The following is a 24,730-nucleotide window of genomic DNA, read 5'->3' as shown; positions in this document are numbered from 1 at the left end:
GGCGTTTCCGTGCGCTGTTCTGGTTCGCCAGAAGCGGCTTAGTCATGCTGGCCACATGACCTGGAAGCTGTACACTGGCTCCCTCGGCCAGTAAAGCGAGATGAGCGCCGCAACCTCAGAGTCGGCCATGACTGGACCTAATGGTCAGGGGTCCCTTTACCTTTAAGAAGATCAAACCTCTCCATTCTGAAGGAAATCAGCCCTGAGTGATCACTGGAAGGACAGATCCCGAAGCTGAGGCTCCAAGACTTTGGCCACCTCATGAGAAGAGAAGACTCCCTGGAATAGACCCTGATGTTGGGAAAGATGGAGGGCACAAGGAGAAGGGGAGGACAGAGGACGAGATGGTTGGACAGTGTTCTCAAAGCTACGAACATGAGTTTGACCAAACTGCGGGAGGCAGTGGAAGACAGAAGTGCCTGGCGTGCTCTGGTCCAGGGGGTCATGAGGAGTCGGACACGACTAAACAACACAACAACCTGATTGGCTCCTGCAAGAACTAGATGGGCACATGGCCTCATCCTGCAGGCTCCTCCAATATTCTGATGTTATGTTCTTACGAAGTTCCTTCAGTGGAGAGGCCAAATCCTAATGTTGTTGATTTTTCTGGCTGAACACCAGATGGCACCTGAGTGCTGCTTGTTCCCTCCTTCCCTTTCCAAGAAGACTTTTTCCTTCGGGGTCATCTCCGTGGAGCAAAAGGGCTGGTGGCACTTCTACAGTTCACCACCCACCCAGTCCACTTCCTCATCTTCCTCTCCATAATTATATCAGTGTCCCAGATATTACCAGTGGAATCGGCCAGGAGGGCCAGTGAGAAAAGCCTCACCCTATCAGGTGGTGCTATTAAAGGAGGAGAGCGCAAAATATGGTCTGAAGCTTAACATCAAAAAAACCCAAGATCATGGCCACTGGTCCCATCACCTCCTGGCAAATAGAAGGGGAAGAAATGGAGGCAGTGAGAGATTTTACTTTCTTGGGCTCCATGATCACTGCAGATGGGGACAGCAGTCACGAAATTAAAAGACGCCTGCTTCTTGGGAGAAAAGCAATGACAAACCTAGACAGCATCTTAAAAAGCAGAGATATCACCTCGCCAAAAAAGGTCCGTATAATAGTTAAAGCTATGGTAGTGATGTATGGAAGTGAGAGCTGGACCATAAAGAAGGCTGATCGCTGAAGAATGGATGCTTTTGAATTCTGGTGCTGGAGGAGACTCTTGAGAGTCCCATGGACTGCAGGAAGATCAAATCTCTCCATTCTGAAGGAAATCAGCCCTGAGTGCTCACTGGAAGGACAGATCGTGAAGCTGAGGCTCCAAGACTTTGGCCACCTCAGGAGAAGACTCCCTGGAAAAGACCCTGGTGTTGGGAAAGATGGAGGGCACAAGGAGAAGGGGACGGCAGAGGACGAGATGGTGGGACAGTGTCATAGAAGCTACCAGCATGAGTTTGACCAAACTGCGGGAGGCAGTGGAAGACAGAAGTGCCTGGCGTGCTCTGGTCCAGGGGGTCACAAAGAGTCGGACACGACTAAACAACAACAACAACATTAGAGGAGAGCCATTTGCAAGCTGCTTTGTCTGCCAGAACCGCTTTATTCCCCCCCCCGCCCTCCTTCCCCTCCGAGCTTGCCAACCTGTGGTCTATCCATGCGCAAAGGCGCATCTGCCTGCAACACCACGCTGGCGCGCAAGGGTTAATGCCCAGCTGGTTGGGGGCTGGGGATTGGCTGCGGCCGGAAGCCAATGGGGAGTGAGCATGGAGGCTGAAAGTCACCCTCGGCAAGGATTTGGGTGGGGAGGGAGAGGGGAGGGTGACAGGCAGGCCGGTCTTGTCTCCATGCCACCTCGCAGCCAATCGCAGCCCGGCGGGGCTGGCTCCCCACCACTGCGGCGGCTGGGCATTGGCTGGCGTGCTTGGCAGGGTGGGCACCGCCAGCCCTGTGCAACCACCTCGAGGGCCAGGCTGGGTCATGCTGGCCCTTTGGTGCACTCTAGCCTGCAAGAGGCGGCCGGGTGTGTGTGCGCGCATCCTTGCAGAGACAAGGCTTAAATAACCCCCTTGCCAGATCCCCTGCTTGCATTGCTCCAGAATGTCAAACCCTTTGTTGCGATGGAGCGCAATTCATGCGTGTGCAAGGGGCTTAACTTCAGACGGCACCTTTCCTTTCGATTAAAAACCTTTCAGGTTGGGAGGGAAAGGCAAGCAGGGAGCGGACTGTTCCAAACATGAATCCATAGCAGGCAGACACCTGGAAAATGTCAAGCCTCCTGGGTCTGAGCGGTGGCAAGGCAGCAGCTGAGACCGCCACCCTGGGCCATTGTGGGCTGAGAGATGCCACCACCGATCTCTCCTCGGGCTCAAATTTAGAGAAGAACCTCAGCCTCGGGACACTCGCCCCTGCGTGCAATAGGACAGCAGCAATCTGGGCGGCTTCCACAAAGATCAAAAATACACTAATATGTCAGACATTAAAAACTTCCCTAAACAGGGCTGCCTTAAGATGTCTTCTGAATGTCAGGTAGTTGTTTATCTCTTTGACATCTGGTGGGAGGGCGTTCCACAGGGCGGGCGCCACCACCGAGAAGGCCCTCTGCCTGGTTCCCTGTAGCTTTCCTTCTCGCAATGAGGGAACCACCAGAAGGCCCTCAGCGCTGGACCTCAGCGTCCGGGCAGAATGATGGGGGTGGAGACACTCCTTCAGGATGCAGCAAGATGCTGCGCATTTGAAATGTGCTATATTAGGTATGTGGGTGGCACTGTGGGTTAAACCACAGAGCCTAGGACTTGCTGATCAGAAGGTCGGCGGTTCGAATCCCCGCGATGGGGTGAGCTCCCGTTGCTCAGTCCCTGCTCCTGCCAACCTAGCAGTTTGAAAGCACGTCAAAGTGCAAGTAGATAAATAGGTACCACTCCGGCGGGAAGGTAAACGGCGTTTCCGTGCGCTGCTCTGGTTTGCCAGAAGCGGCTTAGTCATGCTGGCCACATGACCCGGAAGCTGTACGCCGGCTCCCTCGACCAGTAAAGTGAGATGAGCGCCGCAACCCCAGAGTCGTTCGCGACTGGACCTAATGGTCAGGGGTCCCTTTACCTTTATATTAGCATCACCAGAAGCGAGGATTCGCTGAGGTTTTCTAGGAGAGGGAAAACTCACCAGAACAGTTTCCTTTGATGCTTTCCAGAGGGACCTGATAAATTAAGCCTGGCTGTAGCGGTTCTGGAGGCTTTCAGAAGAAAGCAGGAACTTATTAATGGCATTAATATGTGTTAAAACTAGGCTAGAAGTCATGGGCATGCAATGATGAAGCAGAATGTCGGAAGGTCCCAGGCAGGAGGTTTTAATTCACGCAGCGCGAGGTGAAACTATGAATCTCCCAACAGTTAGTTTCATTGAAGAATCTCAGCTTCTGGTTATGAGAAGAAAGGGAGGGGAACTTCTCTCTATCCCATTTCTCCACACTGTACATAACTGTATATGCTCCCCTTTCCCTTTACTACCTTTCTTTCTAAGCTAATCCTAGAACTGCAGAGCTGGAAGGGAACACCAAAGGTCATCCAGCCCAACCCCCTGCAATGCAGAAAGCCCAGATGTTGCCTTCCTTCCGGGAAGCCTCCCAACCTTAGGGACGCAGGTGGCGCTATGGGTTAAACCACAGAGCCTAGGACTTGCCGATCAGAAGGTCGGCGGTTCAAATCCCCATGACAGGGTGAGCTCCCGTTGCTTGGTCTCTGCTCCTGCCAACCTAGCAGTTCGAAAGCACGTCAAAGTGCAAGTAGATAAATAGGTACCGCTCCGACAGGAAGGTAAATGGCGTTTCCGTGTGCTGCTCTGGTTCGCCAGAAGCGGCTTAGTCATGCCGGCCACATGACCCGGAAGCTGTACGCCGGCTCCCTCGGCCAGTAAAGTGAGATGAGTGCCGCAAATCCAGAGTTGGTCACGACTGGACCTAATGGTCAGGGGTCCCTTTACCTTTAGCCCCCCCCCCCATCCTGCTTAACATCAGCAAGGCCCTCAGACTCCATTCCCTGGGACCCTCTGACAGCAGCCTTGGATTTCAAAGGAAGTCCCAACCCCTAAATTAGGAGAGTGTTAAAAAAAAAAAGAAAACAGGCACCCAAACCCTCCTTTGGGAATTTTCTGTTTTGAAACCAGTCCAGGGTTTGCCACTGCACACAGACAAACGCTGTGTCAGCAGAAATGCCTTTAACTGGGCCATTTCTGCCATGCCCCTTTCAAAGAGGAACGAGAGCCCAGCTGGCAGCGGCTTTTGCCAGGCCAGCCCAGCTTTACGCGTCTAATTATTAGGGAAATGGGGGAAATGAGCCTGCCCAGGAAAATGGATTGCCCATCTGCGTCCTCTAAATGTCAGCAGAGGCTCAGTGATAAGGGCCCACTTCACCCAAGGCGGCGCATTGACGCAAACTGGAGTGCAGCACGTCGAGGGCCAAGATAAAGCCAGATTTAAGGGGAAGTTCTGATGCAAGTTCTCCTGGTCTGATTTTGCCGCAAAGAGTTCTGCTTTCCCTAAGGTGGCTTTGTAAACATTTCCAGCTATGGGTGTTTCATTCTTTTACTACAACTCCCACTAAGGGACGCGGGTGGCGCTGTGGGTTAAACCACAGAGCCTAGGACTTGCCAATCAGAAGGTTAGCAGTTCGAATCCCCGCGACGGGGTGAGTTCCCGTTGCTCGGTCCCTGCTCCTGCCAACCTAGCAGTTTGCAAGCACGTCAAAGTGCAAGTAGATAAATAGGTACCACTCCGGCAGGAAGGTAAACGGCGTTTCCGTGCTCTGCTCTGGTTCACCAGAAGCGGCTTAGTCATGCTGGCCACATGACCCAGAAGCTGTACGCCGGCTCCCTCGGCCAATAAAGCGAGATGAGCGCCGCAACACCAGAGTCGGTCACAACTGGACCTAATGGTCAGGGGTCCCTTTACCTTACAACTCCCATTATCTGTGACCATTGGCTGCACTGCCCAGGGGGGCTGATGGGATTTGTAGTGCAAAACAGCTTTTGGGCACTAGGTTGGCAAAGACTGTTTAATTCATCTTTTATTCCACAGCTGAAGGCAGTAAACCTCACTACTACTACTACTACTACTACTACTACTACTACTACTATCATTATTCATTCATTTATATACATCTCCCCATCCTCATTTATCCTGCCAACCTAGCAGTTCGAAAGCACGTCAAAGTGCAAGTAGATAAATAGGTACCACTCCTGCGGGAAGGTAAATGGCATTTCCATGCGCTGCTCTGGTTTTGCCAGAAGCGGCTTAGTCCTGCTGGCCACATGACCCGGAAGCTGTACGCCGGCTCCCTCGGCCAATAAAGCGAGATGAGCACCGCAACCCCAGAGTCAGCCACGACTGGACCTAATGGTCAGGGGTCCCTTTACCTTTACCTATCCTCACGACATCCCTCTGAGGTAGGTTAGGCAACAGCTAGCCCCCAGGTACAGACCCAGTAAGCTTCACAGCCAAGTGGTGATTTGAACCCTGGTCTCCTGGGTCCTTGACTGACACTCTAACCACTACACCACACTTCCTCTCACATGGCAAAGTGGAAATTTGAAACAAGGATTAACTTGTTTCAGTTGTTACCAGCCGAACGCTAACCAACAAATTCAGCCCCCCCCCCAGTGCCCAAAGAGTTTCTCAGAATTAAAATTCTGGAAACTCTGGATTCAAACACAATCAAATTTAAATGTCTGTGCAATTTCACCGCAGTTCTATTTGCCAGTCCATTCCTGTTTGATCGTTCCACCTGCTTTTCATAAGCTTTGCCGCAAGCAGAAAGGATCTCTTGATCTTCTGAGGTCTAAGCCAGTTGGCAGGATCACTTCTGGGGCAGTTGGGCGAGGCTGCTTTTTTTTGGGGGGGGGGTAAAAATATTTACCGGTATATACTGCTTTGTCATGGAAACACATCACAGCGGTTTAAAGGTAAAGGTAAAGGTACCCCTGCCCGAATGGGCCAGTCTTGACAGACTGTGGGGTTTGTGCGCCCATCTCACATTTATTGGCCGGGGGCCAGCGCTGTCCGGGGACACTTCCGGGTCACGTGGCCAGCGTGACATCGCTGCTCTGGCGAGCCAGAGCCGCACACGGAACGCCGTTTACCTTCCCGCTGGTAAGCGGTACCTATTTATCTACTTGCACCCAGGGGTGCTTTCGAACTGCTAGGTGGGCAGGCGCTGGGACCGAACAACGGGAGCGCACCCCGCCGCGGGGATTCGAACCACCGACCTTTCGATCGGCAAGCCCTAGGCGTTGAGGCTTTAGCCCACAGCGCCACCCGCGTCCGCGTATAAAAATATTTACCGGTATATACTGCTTTGTCATGGAAACACATCACAGCGGTTTACAACAATATAAAAAAGTAGAACAAGTTAGGTCTCAGAATTTCAGGTCTACCGGTCTCTGGGCGGCTTCCCACATGCAGGGACAATGGGGGAAAGCCCGTCTTATTATGGGAATCTATTTTAAGAGCATTAAGAATAGCCTGAGGCTGGATCAGGCCCAAAGGCTCATCTAGCCCATAATACTCTTCTCTCAATGGAACAACCAGATGTCTCTGGGAAGACTGCAAAAAGACTTGAGCACAACAGCACACTAAGCACTTGTGATTCCCAGCTTTCAGTGGCATGTTCGGTTTTAGGATTCGGCTATGGCATATCTCAGAACAAAAGGCACGGCTCCTGAGCACGTGCAGAGCGCTACCGCCGGAGCAACCCCAGCCCACTACCTCAGGAATCCGGGTTCAAGGGGTGAGATTTTCAGGTCATGTGTTGCAAGGCAGGTTTAATCTCAGCGGGGCTTCTGCAGGAATTGATGCGAGCAAGCCGGCGCACGACTCCAGAGAACCACCTTTGTACACACTTCTTCAAGTGCTGAACCAAATATTCCTGCGCTAACAAGTTCCTTCCTGGGAGGTTTGCCTGCTACGCCACCCCTTTCCGAAACCAGCCAGCTAGGTTGCAGAGTTCTGCATGCTTCCCACTGAACTGAGCAGCCTTTTCCGCCAGGAACCTGCGCAGGAACCAGATGTGTGTCTTCCTGTTCATTGCTGCTGCAGAGGCAGTGAGAAGAGTCACTCTAGCCAGGAATGTCTGCCCTGGAGGACTAAAGCTTTGACCCCCCCAAAATACAGATGATAATAATATATTTTTATTTATATGCCCCCCATCCACTCTGGGTGGCTTTCAATAATTAAACTCTCTCTATATATATTAGAGGGACGCAGGTGGCGCTGTGGGTTAAACCACAGAGCCTAGGACTTGCCGATCAGAAGGTTGCGGTTCGAATCCCCGCGACGGAGTGAGCTTCCGTTGCTCAGTCCCTGCTCCTGCCAACCTAGCAGTTCCAAAGCCCATCAAAGTACAAGTAGATAAATAGGTACCACTCCGGTGGGAAGATAAACGATGTTTCAGTGCGCTGCTCTGGTTTGCCAGAAGCGGCTTAGTCATGCTGGCCACATGACCCAGAAGCTGTACGCCGGCTCCCTCGGCCAATAAAGCGAGATGAACGCTGCGACCCCAGAGTTGGTCACGACTGGACCTAATTGTCAGGGGTCCCTTTACCCTTATATATATTAGAGTACACCCTATTTTCTGGACTGTAATTTGTTTTAATGGATTTTAATACTATATTCAGGCATGTCCAACTCACAATAGACTGCGATCTACTCCCACTAAAAAAAAACCCCTGGCAGTGATCACGTGATCTGACAGGGACGCCCCGCGATCGACCGGTAGATCACAATGGACCGGTTGGACATGCCTACTGTACTGTATGTCAGGCATAGGCAAACTCCGGCCCTCCAGATGTTTAGACTACAATTCCCATCATCCCTAGATACCAGGACCAGTGGTCAGGGATGATGGGGATTGTAGTCCCAAACATCTGGAGGGCCGAAGCTTGCCTATGCCTGCTGCATATTTAAAATGTTGTGTTCTGTCCTGCAACCCCATGGTGAAGGGGGGGGGGCAATAGTCTAAATAACAATAGAAGTAATGATCTAATAAGTATAATATCGCTTCCCCTGACTTAGTACAGTTGGTATTAAACTTGGGTTCCATCTTTTTTTGCCAAAGCTGTCGTAAGCTGTTCCTGGAGTGTTTCCCCATAGATTTCAGATATCTGGTGGCGGAGGTGGACTTCTTGCTCAAGTGTGCAAAGGCATGGCACTCTGCAGATGGTCAGAGGCAGGCAGTGGTGGGCGGCCAAAGCTCTGGGACGGAGTCTCGCCGCAGCGCGTCTCCACCAGACACCAAATAACCCAGAGGAAACCCTCCTAAAAACCACTGTTGTCGTGTTTAAAAGATCCCACGTCTTAACGATCAATTAGCACCCGCTCCTCCAGCCGTTGGAGGCTTAAAAAAAGCCCCCCCCCCTGGCCACATGATCAGCGGGTGCCTGGATCCCAGTGACCAACTGCTGGCGAGCTCTTCCGCGACTCGGATGTCATGCCTTTCTGGCAGTCCAGCGGCGCACTAGCAGGGAGTTCCGCAGGTTTTTCCCAAGGCAAGGGAAAAAATAATTAAAAAATCCCAACCCGCTTTGCTTTTTCGGTGTGTTCCAATACAGGCGTCCCGTTTGCAGCCGCGTCACTTTAAGAAAATGCTAAATGAGCGTTTTTGCCTTTGAGAGGCTGAACAAAGCAGGCCAAAGAAACTGATTGTTACCTGGCGCTGAGTAGCTCAGGGGACGGGCAGAACCTCGCACACTTTTAATTACGTTTAAAAAAAAAAATAGGCCCGGGGAGGCTTCCTTCCCTTCCTCATTCCAGTATAGTTGAGTGAAAGCTACGTGCGGTTCCTCAAAGAAAAGCACTCTGCACATGCTCAGGAGCACGCTCTTCACTGCGCCTTCCCGCGGGTCGACATCCTGGCTTTGAAAATGGCAGGCCCCAAAAGAATTGGCCCCGATCTCCCTGCGCTCTCCTTTGCTTGGCGCGTTTGCTTCCCGTTTTCCTCCTAGCCCGGTCTTGGATGAAACGGGGCGCTCTGCCCATGTTCAGAGGCACCCTTCCTTACCAACACGCGCCCTCCCCATTGCCTGTGTGGTGGTGGGGGGGGGGAGAAAAAGCTCCTTCTTCTCCTGGCGCTCCAGGGCGGCGTCCCTTTCCAACAATCCCCATAATTTTCCGTGCGCCCTCGCCCCGCTGCGCGTTTTTACGCAGGCGGTGGCGGTGGCGACGGCGCCTTTAAGCGGCGCCCGCTTCCTCCGCCTGGCGTGTGTGAGTCGTCCGGCCCAGCCCAGCCTCCTCCTCCTCCTCGGCGTCCTTTTTCCTTCCCCTTTTCCCCCTCTGCTCCTCCTCCTCCTCTTCCTCCCTCCTCGCGGTCTCCCGTCGGCGTTGGCAGGCTCCTGCGGGGGGCGCTCTCTTTCGGCTTCCTCCCCAAGCCCCCCTCCCCGCCCCGACCGCCTCCAGCCCGCCTGCCGATGGCGGGGAGCCCCGATGGCTCCCTCTCCGCCCGCCCGGAGCCCCGGCAGCCTTAGGTGAACCCCGCCTCGGCCGGCGCAGGAGCAGCGGCGACGGCGGCAGCAGCAGCAGAGCCACCGAGCTTTGTGCTGGCGGCGGCGGCGGCAACGACGGGAGGGGGCCTGCCGGTGGCTCGGATTGCGCCCGCCCGCCTTGGACGCCCGCATCCCGGGCGGACCTCTCTCCCTCCGCAGCCCTCCTCCCCGCTCGGGAGCCTTATGGGGGGTGGCAGGAAGCGCCTCTGCCCTTTCCTGCCTGCGGGGAGAACGCGGCGGCCGGGCTGGGCGCGCAGGCTCTGAGAGGCAGCCCCGGCACCAGCAACTGACCAGTGGCCTTTGCAGCGGCGGCGGCGGCACCAGCAGCGGCGGCAGCCTGCCCCCCACCCCACTCCAAACATGAGCCCCCCCTTGGGGAAATAAGCCCCCTTTCCTCGGGGGCGCACGGAGCGCCTTTCGCCTTCTTCCCCCACCCATCGCATCTCCCTTTCCAGCGCCCTCCGTCCGTCCGTCCCTCCCTCCCTCCGCCGGCCCGGTGCTTGGAGGCTTCTATGAGTGTCCGCTTGGGGGGAGGCCAGCAGGAAGGTAGCCCCCCTCGCCCCCGCGGCGGCCCGGCTCCGGGAGGAGGAAAAGGAGGAGGACGATGTCTTTGCGCACAGCGCTGGCGACGGGCAATGAGCGCAATGCCGAGACGGTGAGTCCCGTTTGTTTACCGGGCGCTGTGTGTGTGTGTGCGCGCGCGCGCGTGCAAGAGCCGGTGGGGTGTGTGTGTATGGGTGGGTGGACGGGGTGGGGTGGGGTCGGGGTGCGCCGGTGGCCCCTCGTTTGGCCGGTGCGAGCGCGCGCCCGCCCGCCGGCTAGCCAGATGGGGGGCTCGCTTTTGCGCCCCCAGCCACGGAGCTGGGCACTGCGGAATGACTGGCAAAGGCAGGAACCTTCTCTCCACCCCCCCCACTGCCCCATCCCCCAGTCACTAGGGCGGGCAGCAAAAATCATCACAGGCTTTTTTCTCCCATCGATCCGTTCCGGGACGGCTGAGCCAAGCCCGGCGTTGTTTTCCGGAGGCGGCTCTCGAGGTGACCCACCGGGCCCGGCTTCTTGGATCTCTCTCTCTCCGGGGGATGGAGCGCGCGACCCCGAGACCTCCTTCACCCTCTCCTGATGCGGCCTGAAAACACGGGTGGATAAGCCGCAGGGGGGGGGGAGGGAGAGGGGACACCCCACCCTACCCTCCTAACATTCTCCCTCGATTTGGCAAAGGATCCGCCCGCGAGGAAGGCCTGATGCCATCGGGATGGGCACCGTGCCCAGCCCTGAATGCCCGTTTTGCTTCCTCTGGCCTGCTGTTGTTAGGTAACATTTGGGTCTGGCAGCCAGGAGGTTTGGTGACTCTGGGTTGCGGTGGTGCCTGCCGGTCAGTCGGGCAGGGTGGGCTCTCTCTCCCATGCGCACCCCCCCCACAGGTGGGCAGTCAGTAGGGGATATTCGCGCAGCTGGTTGGCAGAGCCCCAGAGAGATGCACCTGTGTGTGCGCAGGGGGGGTCCTCTCTGAGAAGGCAGGGGGGTTCTGCTAATCTCTGCAGAGCTCCATGCGGCGCCTGCTCATTTTGATGTGATTCAAAGGGCCTTTGGCTGCTGTCCGTGGGGGCCCGGAGGGCAATCCTTTGTCAGCCATGGAGGGTTTAAGTGGGTGCTTTGGAGGCAACGTGCAAACGCTCAGGCTGGGGCCTGTGTTCAGGATCCAGGTCCCGTCCCCCCGCCATGCCAGAAGGCCCTCATTACACAGTGGCAGGCCTACACAGAGAGGGAGCAAGCTGTGAAGTCGAGGGATTCTCAGCCTTCATTCCTCCGCCTGTTGTGAACCCCCAAAAACATCACACCAAAGGCACCCCGGAGATTACAAGAGGAACGTTTTCCAAGCCAATTTGTTCAGAGTGCTTGGTCTCTCTGCTCTGGGGGAAACGCTCTGTTCCAAAATATTATTCCTCAAGGCTGCAAGATGGATGGCTACTTGGCGGATATTGTGTGGAGCTCTGAATGGCCACATACTGACCCACAAGGCTCACGCCTCCTGCACGCAGCTGGCAGTAGTCCCGCCCTCTGCCAAAATATGCCCAGTGGCACTACCAGAATCCTTCATGGCCAGCTCTACATCTTACTCTGAATATTAGGCATTTGGCCTTCCGGAAATTTAACACACGCATGCACACACAAGTACCTAGCCCTTATGATGGCTTAGATAAGCCAGGAAACGGAATGCATAGCTTGAGATCTCGGGCGCTGCAGTGTGTTTGGGTGAGAGAAAGCTCAGGGTGGTGGTGGCAGTTCAGGGGGTGTGAGCTTCTCCTTCCCCTCCACCCGTGTGGAGCAGCCTTTCTCAACCTGTGAGTCCCCAGATGTTGTTGAACCACAACTCCCATCACCCCTAGCTAGCAAGGCCAGAGTTCAGGGATGATGGGAGTTGTAGTCCAACAACATCTGGGGACCCACAGGTTGAGAACTGCTGGTCTAGAGGCATCTTCCTTTAGCGCAGGGGGTGAGAGAGGGCCGCCCCAGGTTATAAGAACATAAGAAGAGGCAGGTGCTGGATTAGACCAGTGACTCACCCCGTCCAGCTTCCTTTTCTGACTGTGGCCAGCCAGGTGTGTCTCCTGGAAAACTCTCGAGCACAACTACAACTTTGGAGGTGTTTTTAAGCAGCGGTTAGATGGCCGCGGGTGGCGATGTGGGTTAAACCACAGAGCCTAGGACTTCCCGATCAGAAGGTTGGCGGTTCGAATCTCTGCGACGGGGTGAGCTCCCGTTGCTCGGTCCCTGCTCCTGCCAACCTAGCAGTTCAAAACCACGTCAAAGTGCAAGTAGATAAGTAGGGACCACTCCAGCGGGAAGGTAAACGGTGTTTCCATGCGCTGCTCTGGTTCGCCAGAAGCGGCTTAGTCCTGCTGGCCACATTGACCTCGGCCAATAAAGCAAGATGAGCGCCGCAACCCCAGAGTCGGCCACGACTGGACCTAATGGTCAGGGGTCCCTTTACCTTTACCTTTAGATGGCCGTCTGTCGTGTATGATCTAGCTGAGATCCCTGCATTTCAGGGGGTTGGATTAGATGACCCCTGGCGTCCCTTCCAATGCCCCAGTTCTGTGATTCCATGGCATAACTTTCACTGATCCTGGAATAAATTGCTTTGGGGTTAGGGGCTGGGAGGGGGGGCACAGATCTAACTACAGAATGCAGTTCTCACGGATAGAGGGACAGAGAAGGAACCCCCAACAATTTCTGCTCTTTTAATACAATAACCCCAGTCTTAAAACATATGCTTTTGTTTTTACCCAGAGGTAAGTCCACTGGGTTTTATGACCAAAAAAGTATACGATAGGTTCTGGTTTTCGACTTTAAAATTCTCAGGCGAGCCACGGGCTTCCTGGGCGTGTCTCTCCCAGCCTCTGTTCCCCTGCGTGCGAAAATCGTAATGAGACGGCCTACCTCGCAGGCTGTGGCAGGAAGGGCTGTCGCTCAGCGCTTGGCATGCAAAGGGTCCCTGGAGCATCTCTGGGTAGGGCTGGGCGAGAGAGCCCTTGTCTGAAACCCCCGGAGAGCCCATCTAATCAATCAAGAGGGACAGAGATGAGCCAGGGGTCCGATTCAGTGTGAGGCGGCAGTGGCGTAGCGTGGGGGGTGCAGGGGGGGCCAGCCGCACCGGGCGCAACATCTGGGGGTTAGGGTTAGGGGGCGCAAATCCACGGGTTAGGGGGCGCAAATTCCTTGCCTTGCCCCGGGTGCTGACAACCCACGCTACGCCACTGTGAGGCGGTTTCCTCTGTTCCTCAAGAAGGAAGCGTCATTGGCTAGGCAAGCCGCAAATGTACATGGTGATGATAATGAAGATAGCAGTAATAGAAGAAATCTGTTATCCAGTCTGATAGGCGTGTGGTTCCAGTTGCATCTGGCATGCGTGAGAGAGAGAGAGAGAGAGAAAGAGAGAGGAAGGCATGTCTTCCTTCTCCCCCAGACGGTTCATTGTGAAATCCAGGTCTTCAGCCGTCATGGCCCACGTGGCTTTGAGACCGGCTCCCAACCCAAACAGCGCTAGTTCACACCTTTGCTGTTGTCATCAGAGGCATTTCAGGATCTCGGGCCCCACCCTGTGCTGCTGCTGCTGCGGCTGCTGTTAGCCGTTCTCGCCAACAACAAGAGCTCTTCTCTGTTGCAACCACCACCACTGCTATGTTTCCATGGAAGCAAAATCCTTGCCACGGCAGCCACGTGGGCCTCGCCCCACAGCCTGTCCTCGGTGGCAGCCACGCTCAAACTCGCAGGGCGGTGGCGAGGAGAAGGGTGCCTCTGAGCGTGCGCCAAGCCCTCAGTGCCGAGCTCGTCTCTGCCCGCCTGAGTTGGGGGCTCGGGGACTCTGCAGAAACATTCCCTGCGGGTCAAGGGACGCCCCCAAAGGACAGCGATGGCCACCAACGCGGATGGCTTTGAAAGCGGATTGGGCAAGTTAACGGAGGCACAGGGCTATGGTTTTCTCAGGTTTTGGGGTGGCGCTGTAGAGAAGATGCAGTCCTGGTCCTTGCGGTTGGCGGGTGTTGCGAAGCCAGGATGAGGCCTTCTCCTCTGCCGGAATCAAGGGATGGGAACTTCCTCCTCTGTTTCAACAGCTCTGAGGCTCAAACCCGGAGATGCAGCCATTGACCTCAGCTGGACCCTCAGCCGGAGAATATTTCTCTCCCCGCTGACCCCTAGACCACGGCATGGCTGCCCACTGCTAGCACTGACCTGCTCCTGACATATTGGGTTTATCCTCCTGGCCTACTTCGCATGGTTGTTGTAAGCATTCCGGCGGTGGTTATGTGAAGTCTTTTACACGCGCAGAAACTAAGCATGAAGAAGATTATGACGGTGGGTCAGCGTAGGGGGCAAGTGTAAGGGCCTCCCCAGAATTATTTGACCTCCCAGCCAACAGGGAGTTGTAGCACATCTAGAGGGTGCAGGGTTGGGGAAATCTGATGTCAGGCCACATCACACCATACAGTGGTACCTTGGGTTACATACGCTTCAGGTTACAGACTTCGCTAACCCAGAAATAGTACCTCGAGTTAAGAACTTTGCTTCAGGATGAGAACAGAAATTGTGCTCCGGCGGCATGGCAGCAGCAGGAGGCCCCATTAGCTAAAGTGGTGCTTCAGGTTAAGAACAGTTTCAGGTTAAGAACAGACCTCCGGAACGAATTAAGTACTTAACCCGAGGTACCACTATACTTCTAAAGTTCTCTGATGCCACTTCAAAGAGTCATGGCTTCTCCCCCCCCCCAAAGAATTCTGGGAACTGTAGTTTAAGGATGCTGAGAATTATTAGGAAGCACCCCCCTTCCCCTCCCAGAGCCAAAAGGCCCAAAGCTTGTTTGCACTGATAAACCACCTTCTTCTCAAGTGGCTTACCTGTTTCTCCTCTTCTTTGTTTAATGCCCACAACAACCCTGTGAGGTAGGTTAGGCTGAGGGAAGCGGTGGCTGGCTCAAGGTCACACAGTGAGCTTCACGGCTGAGTGGGGATTCGAACCCTAGTCTCCCAGGTCCTAGTCCGGCACACTAACCACCACACCACACTGGATCTCATTGGGGAGAGGATTTGAGGTTTAAACCTCTCTGAGAATTGTAGCTCGAGGTGGTGTTTGAAATTCCCCAGGCGCCAGGTGTGTGGTGCTACTGACACGAGTCCAGTTGCAAGTATGAGGAGATTTCTCAGTGCCAGGTTTGGTTAAAGGTAAAGGGACCCCTGACCATTAGGTCCAGTCGTGGCCGACTCTGGGGTTGTGGCGCTCATCTCGCTTTCTAGGCCGAGGGAGCCGGCGTACAGCTTCCGGGTCATGTGGCCGGCATGACTAAGCCGCTTCTGGAGAACCAGAGCAGCGCACGGAAACGCCGTTTACCTTCCCGCTGGAGCAATACCTATTTATCTACCTGCACTTTGACGTGCTTTCGAACTGCTAGGTGGGCAGGAGCAGGGACTGAGCAACGGGAGCTCACCCCGTCGCGGGGATTCGAACCGCCGACCTTCTGATCGGCAAGTCCTAGGCTCTGTGGTTTAACCCACAGTGCCACCCGTGTCCCTTCCAGGTTTGGTTACTACAGTTTAAAAAACCTCTGCCTTAGTCCATAGTTAATCCCATTTCCATTTCCACTGTGGTTTTCTCTTTCCTGAACACTGGGACATGGGAATTGTAAAAGCAAGCTGCAGCCAAGCTGTGTACTTGAGATAATAGAATTGTAGCTTTGGAAGGCACCCCGAGAGACATCAAGTCCAACCCTCCCGGTGAACAGACATTCCGTTGTGGCGACCACAACCTAGGTTTAAGGTGCTATTTGGCACCTAGCTTATACACCTGAGCTCCGAACACTAGCTCTGGAGTGTGTGTGAACAGGGGTCTCACAATGTCTCTCAGCAGGTGGTGCTGTGGGTTAAACCTCAGAGCCTAGGGCTTGCCGATCAGAAGGCTGGCGGTTCAAATCCCTGCGACGGGGTGAGCTCCCGTTGCTCGGTCCCCGCTCCTGCCAACCTAGCAGTTCGAAAGCACATAAAAGTGCAAGTAGATAAATAGGTACCACTCTGGCAGGAAAGTAAACGGCATTTCCATGCGCTGCTCTGGTTTGCCAGAAGCGGCTTAGTCATGCTGGCCGCATGACCCGGAACACTGCCTGCCTCAGCCAATAAAGTCAGATGAGCGCCACAACCCCAGAGTCATTCACGACTGGACTTAACTGTCAGGGGTCCTTTACCTTTAATGTCTCTCAGCACCCTCAAAACTATGCTTCCCACGATTCTTTGGGGGGAAGCGAGCCATGGCTGTTTTGAAGTGGTGTCGTTGTGCTTTAAAGGCATGGTGTGAATGTGGCCGTAGACTGAGGTCAACCCACAAGTGCGCTGGGTCCTTAGCCTTGTTCCCTTGGTGGTGCATTTATATACCACTTGGTGCCGAAATCTCCGTGCCTCCCTTCTCCAACGAGGCGGTCGCTGTGTTGCGCTGAGTGTCGGCAACCTCCCCGCAGCGTGAGGTGACCCGAGTGCCATACCGGTTTCTCTTGAAATTGCAGCTGGTTTTGCGGCCTCTGCATGCAGTTGTCTTTCGGGGTGAGGTGTCAGGGCAGGGCTTTGCTTCCTGGCTGGCCTCTCTGCTCTGTTGATCTTCCTGAATGAAGAAGCCGATAGCATTTCATCAGTTTGGCGGAAAGCACAGCTCTCCTCCTGCATCCTCGGCCAGACGCTTTGGCTGACTACCCCCCAAATCTGCTGGGCGCCTGTTGCGGCTTGAGGGCTCCCTCTGCACGGAAACATCCGCGGCTGTCTGGGCAGGAGAAAGCCGGATCCTGCCCCAAGGAAATTGGAATCCTGCGCTCAGCAGTAATCGCGTGAGTCAAGGGAACTTAATGGGCCCTGTTTGTTTGCTCCAGGGTTTCCCCTTTTAATAACTGCGACGGCTTCGTAAGGAAAGCAAACCTGTACATTTATTTTTTAATTTTTTTAAGTGTCTCAAAAGTGAGGGCCGTTTTGCTCGCCAAGGAAAGCCCAGGGTAGAAGCGTACCTTTTTGCTGGGACAGCTTAGATTGGTGTGAGAACATCTCAGCCCTTGAGTTGTGTGGAAGTTTTCGTTGGGAAGGACGCCAATGTTTATATCTCCAAAGCTATACAAATATATATATTTCAGTCTGAAAAAGCCAGGAGCTTTTCAAACCTGAGCGTCGGCTGGAATGTCTCATCCAAGTCTTGGGATTTGCTAGGTGATCTTTGAGTATCACGCTGCCTCTTGAACCTCGATCTGCAATGTTGGCAAGGCTCCTGGGCTACCCTGCAGGGCTCCACAGAGACCATGGTGGTGTTTGTGAAGTATGTTGAATGCTGTGGAGTGCTCGATCAACGCTGAATGTGCCTGTATTTGGCCTAATCTCTGCTTCGTTCTCCAGTCCCAACCTGGTTATTGAGTTTGGGGTGGGTTAAAAAACTCAGCAAGCAACCATGGCAGTGGAGCGGTGTTGTTGTTGTTGTTTAGTTGTTTAGTCGTGCCCAACTCTTCGTGACCCCTTGGACCAGAGCACGCCAGGCACTCCTGTCTTCCACTGCCTCCCGTAGTTTGGTCAGACTCATGCTAGTTGCTTCTATGACACTGTCCCACGATCTCGTCCTCTGTCGCCCCCTTCTCCTTGGGCCCTCCATCTTTCCCAACATCAGGGTCTTTTCCAGGGAGTCTTCTCATGAGGTGGCCAAAGTCTTGGAGCCTCAGCTTCAGGATCTGTCCTTCCAGTGAGCACTCAGGGCTGATTTCCTTAAGAATGGAGAGGTTGATCTTCTTGCAGTCCATGGGACTCTCAAGAGTCTCCTCCAGCACCAGAATTCAAAAGCATCCATTCTTCGGCCATCAGCCTTCTTTATGGTCCAGCTCTCACTTCCATACATCACTACTGGGAAAACCAGAGCTTGAACTATACGGACCTTTTTTGGCAAGGTGATGTTTCTGCTTTTTAAGATGCTGTCTAGGTTTGCCATTGCCTTTCTCCCAAGAAGCAGGCGTCTTTTAATTTGATAACTGCTGTCACCATCTGCAGTGATCAGAGCAGTGTTAGAAACTTATATATATAAGCTAGGAGCCATCTGGCTCCTTAAACCAAGGTTGCAGTTGCCAAAATGGAATATCTAGTTGCCATTTAAGGGCACGACTGCTCTCAATTCTTATTTTTTGAATGATGGACTGACTGTGATTGATTCTCACTTAAACATCTGGCTAGTTCAGATGGCAACCTTGAGCTGGGGCACAAACTTTGAGAACTTAAAGAAGAAAATCACTTCATCCAGGGACAGTCCACATAGATATTGGCCTATTCCAACCTCTCTTTCTTGATGGCGACTGCTACTGCTCAGGCTGCACAGAAAAAGCAATTTGGTTCCAGAAATTCATTCCAGTTGTGCAGATAGTATGTAACTGATACAATTCTACAAGATGGGGTGTTAGTGTGTGAAAACAGTCCAGATCCAATGATCCCCAGATGGTGGAGAGGTTAGGCACTATCCTGGCCCCCAGGCATCTTCACTTGGTCCCAAGTGATCGAAGGTAAAGGTAAAGGGACCCCTGACCATTAGGTCCAGTCATGGCCGACTCTGGGGATGCAGTGCTCAACTCGCTTTACTGGCCAAGGGAGCCAGCGTACAGCTTCCAGGTCATGTGGCCAGCATGACTAAGCCGCTTCTGGCGAACCAGAGCAGCGCACGGAAACGCCATTTACCTTCCCGTCGGAGCAGTACCTATTTATCTACTTGCACTGGTGTGCTTTCGAACTGCTAGGTTGGCAGGAGCAGGGACCGAGCAACGGGAGCTCACCCCGTCACTGGGATTCGAACCGCCGACCTTCTGATTGGCAAGTCCTAGGCTCTGTGGTTTAACCCACAGCTCCACCCGAAAGCCAGGTGCAAAATGCGTCGGGTGCCTGGCTAATTTTGAACACTGCAGTGGAGTAAGAATGGAGGACTCAGTACATCACTGGGCATGGCAGTTTGGGGAGGGGGCTTTGAGGGCAAGGTTTACTATGAGGGAATAATCAGGAAACTGTGTGGTGGTTTGGCTTGGCGAAGGGCAGGTGTGGCCTGTCAATTTCTGAGCATCTCCGCTTGCGTCTAGAGCAGAGACAGATTTTTGCGGAGCTCAACCTATTCGCCTACACCGGGTGCTGAGCCGAAAGGGCGCTGCGACAATGATGTGGAATGGAAGTCGAGAAGCAGAGGGGTGCAGAATTTTGGCGTCTCACATGGCGCTGCTGAAATTTGAAAGCCCAAAGTCCGGCACTGTCCAGAGCTGTGTTCTAGGTAAAATGTCACTGAGATTAGGCTAAGAAGCACCAGTCTGAAACTGAAGAGGGGTAGGTGACGCGCAGACTGTGTGTGTTGCCAACACATAGTTAATCTGTGGAACTCCATCCCACTGGAGGTGGGGATGGCCCCTAATGTGGATGGCTTTAAAAGAGGATAGGACACGGAGGAGAGTGGAATTGGTGGCTGCCAGCCGTAATGGCTCTGCTCTGTCAGAGGCAGCGATGTTTCTGAATCCTTGCACAGAAGGGGAGCGTTCCTCTTGCGCATGAATGCTGCTTGTTGGTTTTCCACAGGCCTCCGCTTGGCCGCTGTGAGATCTGAATCCTAGGCTCCATGGGCCATGTGCAGGATCTTCTTACGTTCTTAATGCTCAGTTCAAGTTCCCCCTGCCTGGAAGATGCCAGGACCGTGGAGAAAGAGAGATCCTCTTTTGCGTTGTGTGAGGACCAAAAAGCTTCCCGAGCCAGCCGTCTCCTTCTCTGGGGTCCTTGCCCATCCCCTTGGCTGCCAGGGGAAGATCCATCAGATCCGTCTGAATCCTGCAATCCCCACCTGGTTTCTCCCTGCCTGAATTGCCCAACGTGTATATCTTTCGGTCAAGTTACCTGTGATTTGGCTTGGACTCGATGAGCCTCAGGAACCCCAGTCTGCCGCTCCACGATTCTATTTTAGTGGAAGCTGTTTGGGTCGCTTCCGTGGCCTTTTCCAATTTTTGTGTGCAACGTTTCATATGCATTTGGCTGTGTTGTTGTTTTTTGAATTTCGCACAATGCAGCAGCGCCTTCAATCCTTCTCTGCCTCGTCTTGAGCAGATTCTAAATGAATAAATCCCCCCTCTCTCACACACATGCAACACAAAAGCAGCCTCCTCTTTGCACACCTGTGTGCATGTGTGTGTGTTTTCATCCGTCCCCTGCTGGCACCCAGCACATCCCCTCGCCCTGCCCTCCGTTCCTTGTGGCGCACGGCGTGTTGTGTTCCAGTGCATTATTGATGGGCTTTGAGGTGGAGGCTGCAGAGGAGAGTGGGGGGGTGGGCGGGCTGTGTGTGGTGCTAGGCCCTCCCCCCCCCTTTGCTAGCCTGACAGGCGTCCTTCCTCGGCGTCCCACAATGCAGCGAGGCATTCCTGAATAGCCTCCCGTGGGAATGCAGAGCCAGATTTTCAGAAAGGCCAGGCTGTGACAGCGAGCATGTTACCAACACCAACTCCCCCCCCCCCCAAATCTTTCCCAGACGGCACAAAAACCCCCAAACGCCAGAATGTGGGTTTTTTTTTTCCCCAGGGCTTGTGCGCAAGATAAGCTTGCAAGCAGTTCTCCCACCCCTTCCCCGTCACCTGCCTCCGTCTCCGGAACCAAATTTGCCCTTTCCTTGCTGGGGAGCGAGCCAGATTCCTGGTCTGCGCACCCCGTGGAGACCAAGCTAGTTGCGTCCCAGAATGCATTGCTGCCGGCCAGTGCCGTCTCCTCTGGTTCGCGTTGGCACCTGTTGCCCAGGGCGCTTAATTTGGGGAGATCTCTAATCCCCCTTCCCAGTGAGTCTCTCTCTCCCCTTTATTTTGCAAATGTAAAAAAAAAAAAAACAACCCGAACCACCAAAATAAGTAATTGGGAGTCTGGAGCTTTGATTTGGGCTGAGTTTGGCCTCTTTTTTGTTTTTGTTTTTATAATAATATTTATTAAAGTTTCATAAACAATCAAAGCTTCCAAATTTAAACATAAAATACAAAAACCAAAAAAAAAGCTACAAAAATGAGAAAATACAAAACACATAAAAGTACACAATAGAAAACAGTTAACAGAATAGAAAAAAAAGAAGAAACACCGAAAAACAAGCCAGAAAAGAAAATTAGTATTTTCATATCTTATATTTCATTCACTAGTTTCTTGACCTCCTCACACCTCCCTTTTTGTATTCCAGTTCAGATATTTAATTCAGCAAATCCTTGCCCTCTGTCATTTATCCTTACTCAACATCTTAACCTATAATAAATACATATTTTCCACCATTGTCAATCCATATTTGCATATTCTTATTAATCTTTTAACCAACACCGCTTATTTTCAATCCAACGTCCCTTTAACATTCATTAATTTTACAGTATTTCTGTAGATAGTCTTTAAATTTTTTTCCATTCTTCTTCCACCACCTCTTCTCCCTGGTCTCGGATTCTGCCAGTCATTTCTGCCAATTCCTGTGGTCTCTTCCAACTCTATGATTCTATGATTCTATGTACTCTATCACCTTCATCTGCCATTCTTCCAGAGTGGGTAGATCTTGTGTCTTCCTGAGTTTGGCCTCTTTTGAGTAAGCCAAGGCAGTGGGGCATTCCCAGAAAGAAAGAACACCGACCTGGGTGGGAAATTGGGCTTTTGGCTGAATGTTAGTGGAGTCCCCTTTCGGGAATCGCACCTGTTTTTGCTGGGATAGTCCTCCTATCAGCTTGTGAAGCCAGAGCTCTGGAATGAATTAAGTTCTTAACCCGAGGTACCACTGTAATCAGTGTGGCACACGTGGTCCTTATTCTCCCCCCCCCCCGGTTTTATTCTTGCAGCAACAATTTGAAGAAGTTTATCTTGAGAGAGAGAAACTGAAGCAGGGATTCGAACTCAGGCCTCTCCAGCCCTAGACCAGCGCTCTAACCACTGCTACGGCTTTCTTGGCTAAGTCCTCCTATCAGCTTGTGAAGCCAGAGCTCTGTGATCTAGGGATTCTGGTTCGAGATGGCGAGAGACATGGATGGTGTCGGTTTGGGGTTTTTTTGCTCTTGTTTCCCACTTTCTTCTTCAAAGAGCTCAAGATTGGCGTGCGTGGTTCTTCTCCCCCCTCCTCATATATAGTGGTACCTCAGGTTAAGTACTTAATTCGTTCTGGAGGTCCGTTCTTAACCTGAAACTGTTCTTAACCTGAAGCACCACTTTAGCCAATGGGGCCTCCTGCTGCCGCCGCACCGCCAGAGCACGATTTCTGTTCTTATCCTGAAGCAAAGTTCTTAACCCAAGGTAATATAGAAATATTAGCGGAGTATGTAACCTGAAGCGTATGTAACCTGAGGTACCACTGTAATCCCCACGAAAACCCTGGGAGGTAGGCTGGGCTGAGAGAGGCAGTGATTGGCCCAAGATCACCACCTAGCAAGCTTCATGGCCAGGCAAGATTTGAACCCTGGTCCCTCCCAGGACCATGTCCCCATTAGGTCCAGTCGTGGCCGACTCTGGGGTTGCGGCACTCATCTTGCTTTATTGGCCGAGGGAGCTGGCGTACAGCTTCCAGCATGACTAAGCCGCTTCTGGTGAACCAGAGTAGTGCACGGAAACACCGTTTACCTTCCCGCCGGAGTGGTACCTATTTATCTACTTGCACTTTGACGTGCTTTCGAACTGCTAGGTTGGCAGGAGCAGGGACCGAGCAACGGGAGCTCACCCCGTCGCGGGGATCTGAACTGACGACCTTCTGATCGGCAAGTCTGTGGTTTAACCCACAGTGCCACCCGCATCCCATTAAAGTATTAATTAAAGAGATTAAAGTAAAGAAAGAAAAATAGGGAAAGGGCAAAAGAAAGGTGATATATGAGTTTGGCACTATTAACCGCTACACCACCCTTTGGAAGAAGAGGATGTACAGGAAAACACATAACTAGCTCTGTCGAAAGCAGGTAAACATAGGAACGTAGGAATCTGCCCTTACGCTGAGTACACCATTGTCCCACATTGATGTCTACACTGATGGGCAGCAGAGGCGCTCCAGGATTTGAGGGAGGTAGTCTCTGCCAGCCCTGCTTGGAGATGCCAATGGGGTTGCACCCGGACTTTCTACTTGCAAGGGAGATTCTACGTCACTCGGCCACGCACCTTCACCTTGAAAACCAGGTGGACTTAAAATCCACCATGCCATCCGCACTGCCTACGGTTTCTGCTGAGATTTAGGTATGTGTCCTGCTTGTTCTCGCTGGACAGATAGCCTGTAAATGTTGGCATGGCCCAAATACTATATATATACTAGATAGATAGATAGATAGATAGATAGATAGATAGATAGATAGATAGATAGTGTGGCCCTTATTTGCCCTCCCTGTTTTATTCTCGCAGCAACAATTTGAGGAAGTTTATGTTGAGAGAGTGTTTGTATATATAGTGTTTGTATGTATAAATATATAATATATACAGTGGTACCTCGGGTTAAGTACTTAATTCATTCCGGAGGTCCGTACTTAACCTGAAACTGTTCTTAACCTGAAGCACCACTTTAGCTAATGGGGCCTCTCGCTGCCGCTGCGCGATTTCTGTTCTCATCCTGAAGCAAAGTTCTTAACCCGAGGTACTATTTCTGGGTTAGCAGAGTCTGTAACCTGAAGTTTATGTAACCTGAAGCGTCTGTAATCCGAGGTACCACTGTAAATAGTCACACACACACACACAGTGGTATCTCGGGTTACGGACGCTTCAGGTTACAGACTCCACTAACCCAGAAATAGTACCTCAGGTTAAGAACTTTGCTTCCGGATGAAAGAGAAATCGTGCGGCAGCGGCAGAATGGCAGTGGGAGGCCCCATTAGCTAAAGTGTGACCTCGGGTTAAGAACAGTTTCAGGTTAAGAACGGACCTCCGGAATGAATTAAGTTCTTAACCCGAGGTACCACTGTAATCAGTGTGGCACACGTGGTCCTTATTCTCCCCGGTTTTATTCTTGCAGCAACAATTTGAGGAAGTTTATCTTGAGAGAGAGAGACTGAAGCAGGGATTCGAACTCAGGCCGCTCCAGCCCTAGACCAGCGCTCTAACCACTGCGACGGCTTTCTTGGCTAAGTCCTCCTATCAGCTTGTGAAACCAGAGCTCTGTGATGCAGGGAACAACTCCTTGTTGCCAAATGGAGTAGGCAGAGATACCAAAGGGCTTAGTTCTTAAGGGCTTCAGCAGGGGTACAAAAAAATATTTGCAAACTTCAGGACCTGAGCAGAGATTAAAGAGCAGCAGCAGGAGGCACTGCTAACTCTGGTTGTTTTTTTTTACACATGACCCACAAACTTTTATGCACTTCCTACTCTCTTTAGCCACACACCCCACATTTCCTGTCTGCCTCCCACCAGCCTGAACTTCTGTAATTCTAGTTCACAGCCTATTTCAGTCCCGAAATTATCAGCGCGTAGTTAACCCGTGGAACTCCCTGCCACTGGAGGCAGCGACGGCTATCCACTTGGATGGCTTTAAAAGAGGACCGGGCAAATTCACAGAGGAGGAGAGAGCTATCCAATGTCTGCCAGCCAGGATAGCTCTGCTCCAACTCTGTGGCTGGAGGCAGCAGTTACTGGAAACCACAGGAGGAGGGGAGACTTGTGTTCGAATCCTGCTTGAGGGTTCCCCATGACGGGCATCTGGTTGGTCACTGTGAGAA

The 24,730-nt window shown here is 52.7% G+C and overlaps 1 protein-coding gene across 6 annotated transcripts in view; it reads left to right on the top strand.

The window, feature by feature from the left end:
* The first annotated feature begins 9,318 nt into the window (after window positions 1–9,318).
* The window catches only part of MARK4 (microtubule affinity regulating kinase 4), a 77,725-nt gene continuing 62,313 nt past the window's right edge, over window positions 9,319–24,730 (top strand). For 2 of the 6 annotated variants that reach the window (XM_082231052.1, XM_082231054.1), the window contains exon 1: window positions 9,319–10,177. In XM_082231052.1, coding sequence (XP_082087178.1) covers window positions 10,127–10,177 — 51 coding nt within the window. In that variant the 5' untranslated portion in view covers window positions 9,319–10,126. The remainder of the gene's footprint in view (window positions 10,178–24,730) is intronic. The other 4 variants (XM_082231053.1, XM_082231055.1, XM_082231051.1 and 1 more) reach the window with 3 other exon arrangements.

This window comes from Podarcis vaucheri (assembly GCF_965113315.1).
Source record: "Podarcis vaucheri genome assembly, chromosome: 7".
Lineage (NCBI taxonomy): Eukaryota > Metazoa > Chordata > Lepidosauria > Squamata > Lacertidae > Podarcis > Podarcis vaucheri.
This window is presented reverse-complemented; position numbering and strand designations above follow the sequence as displayed.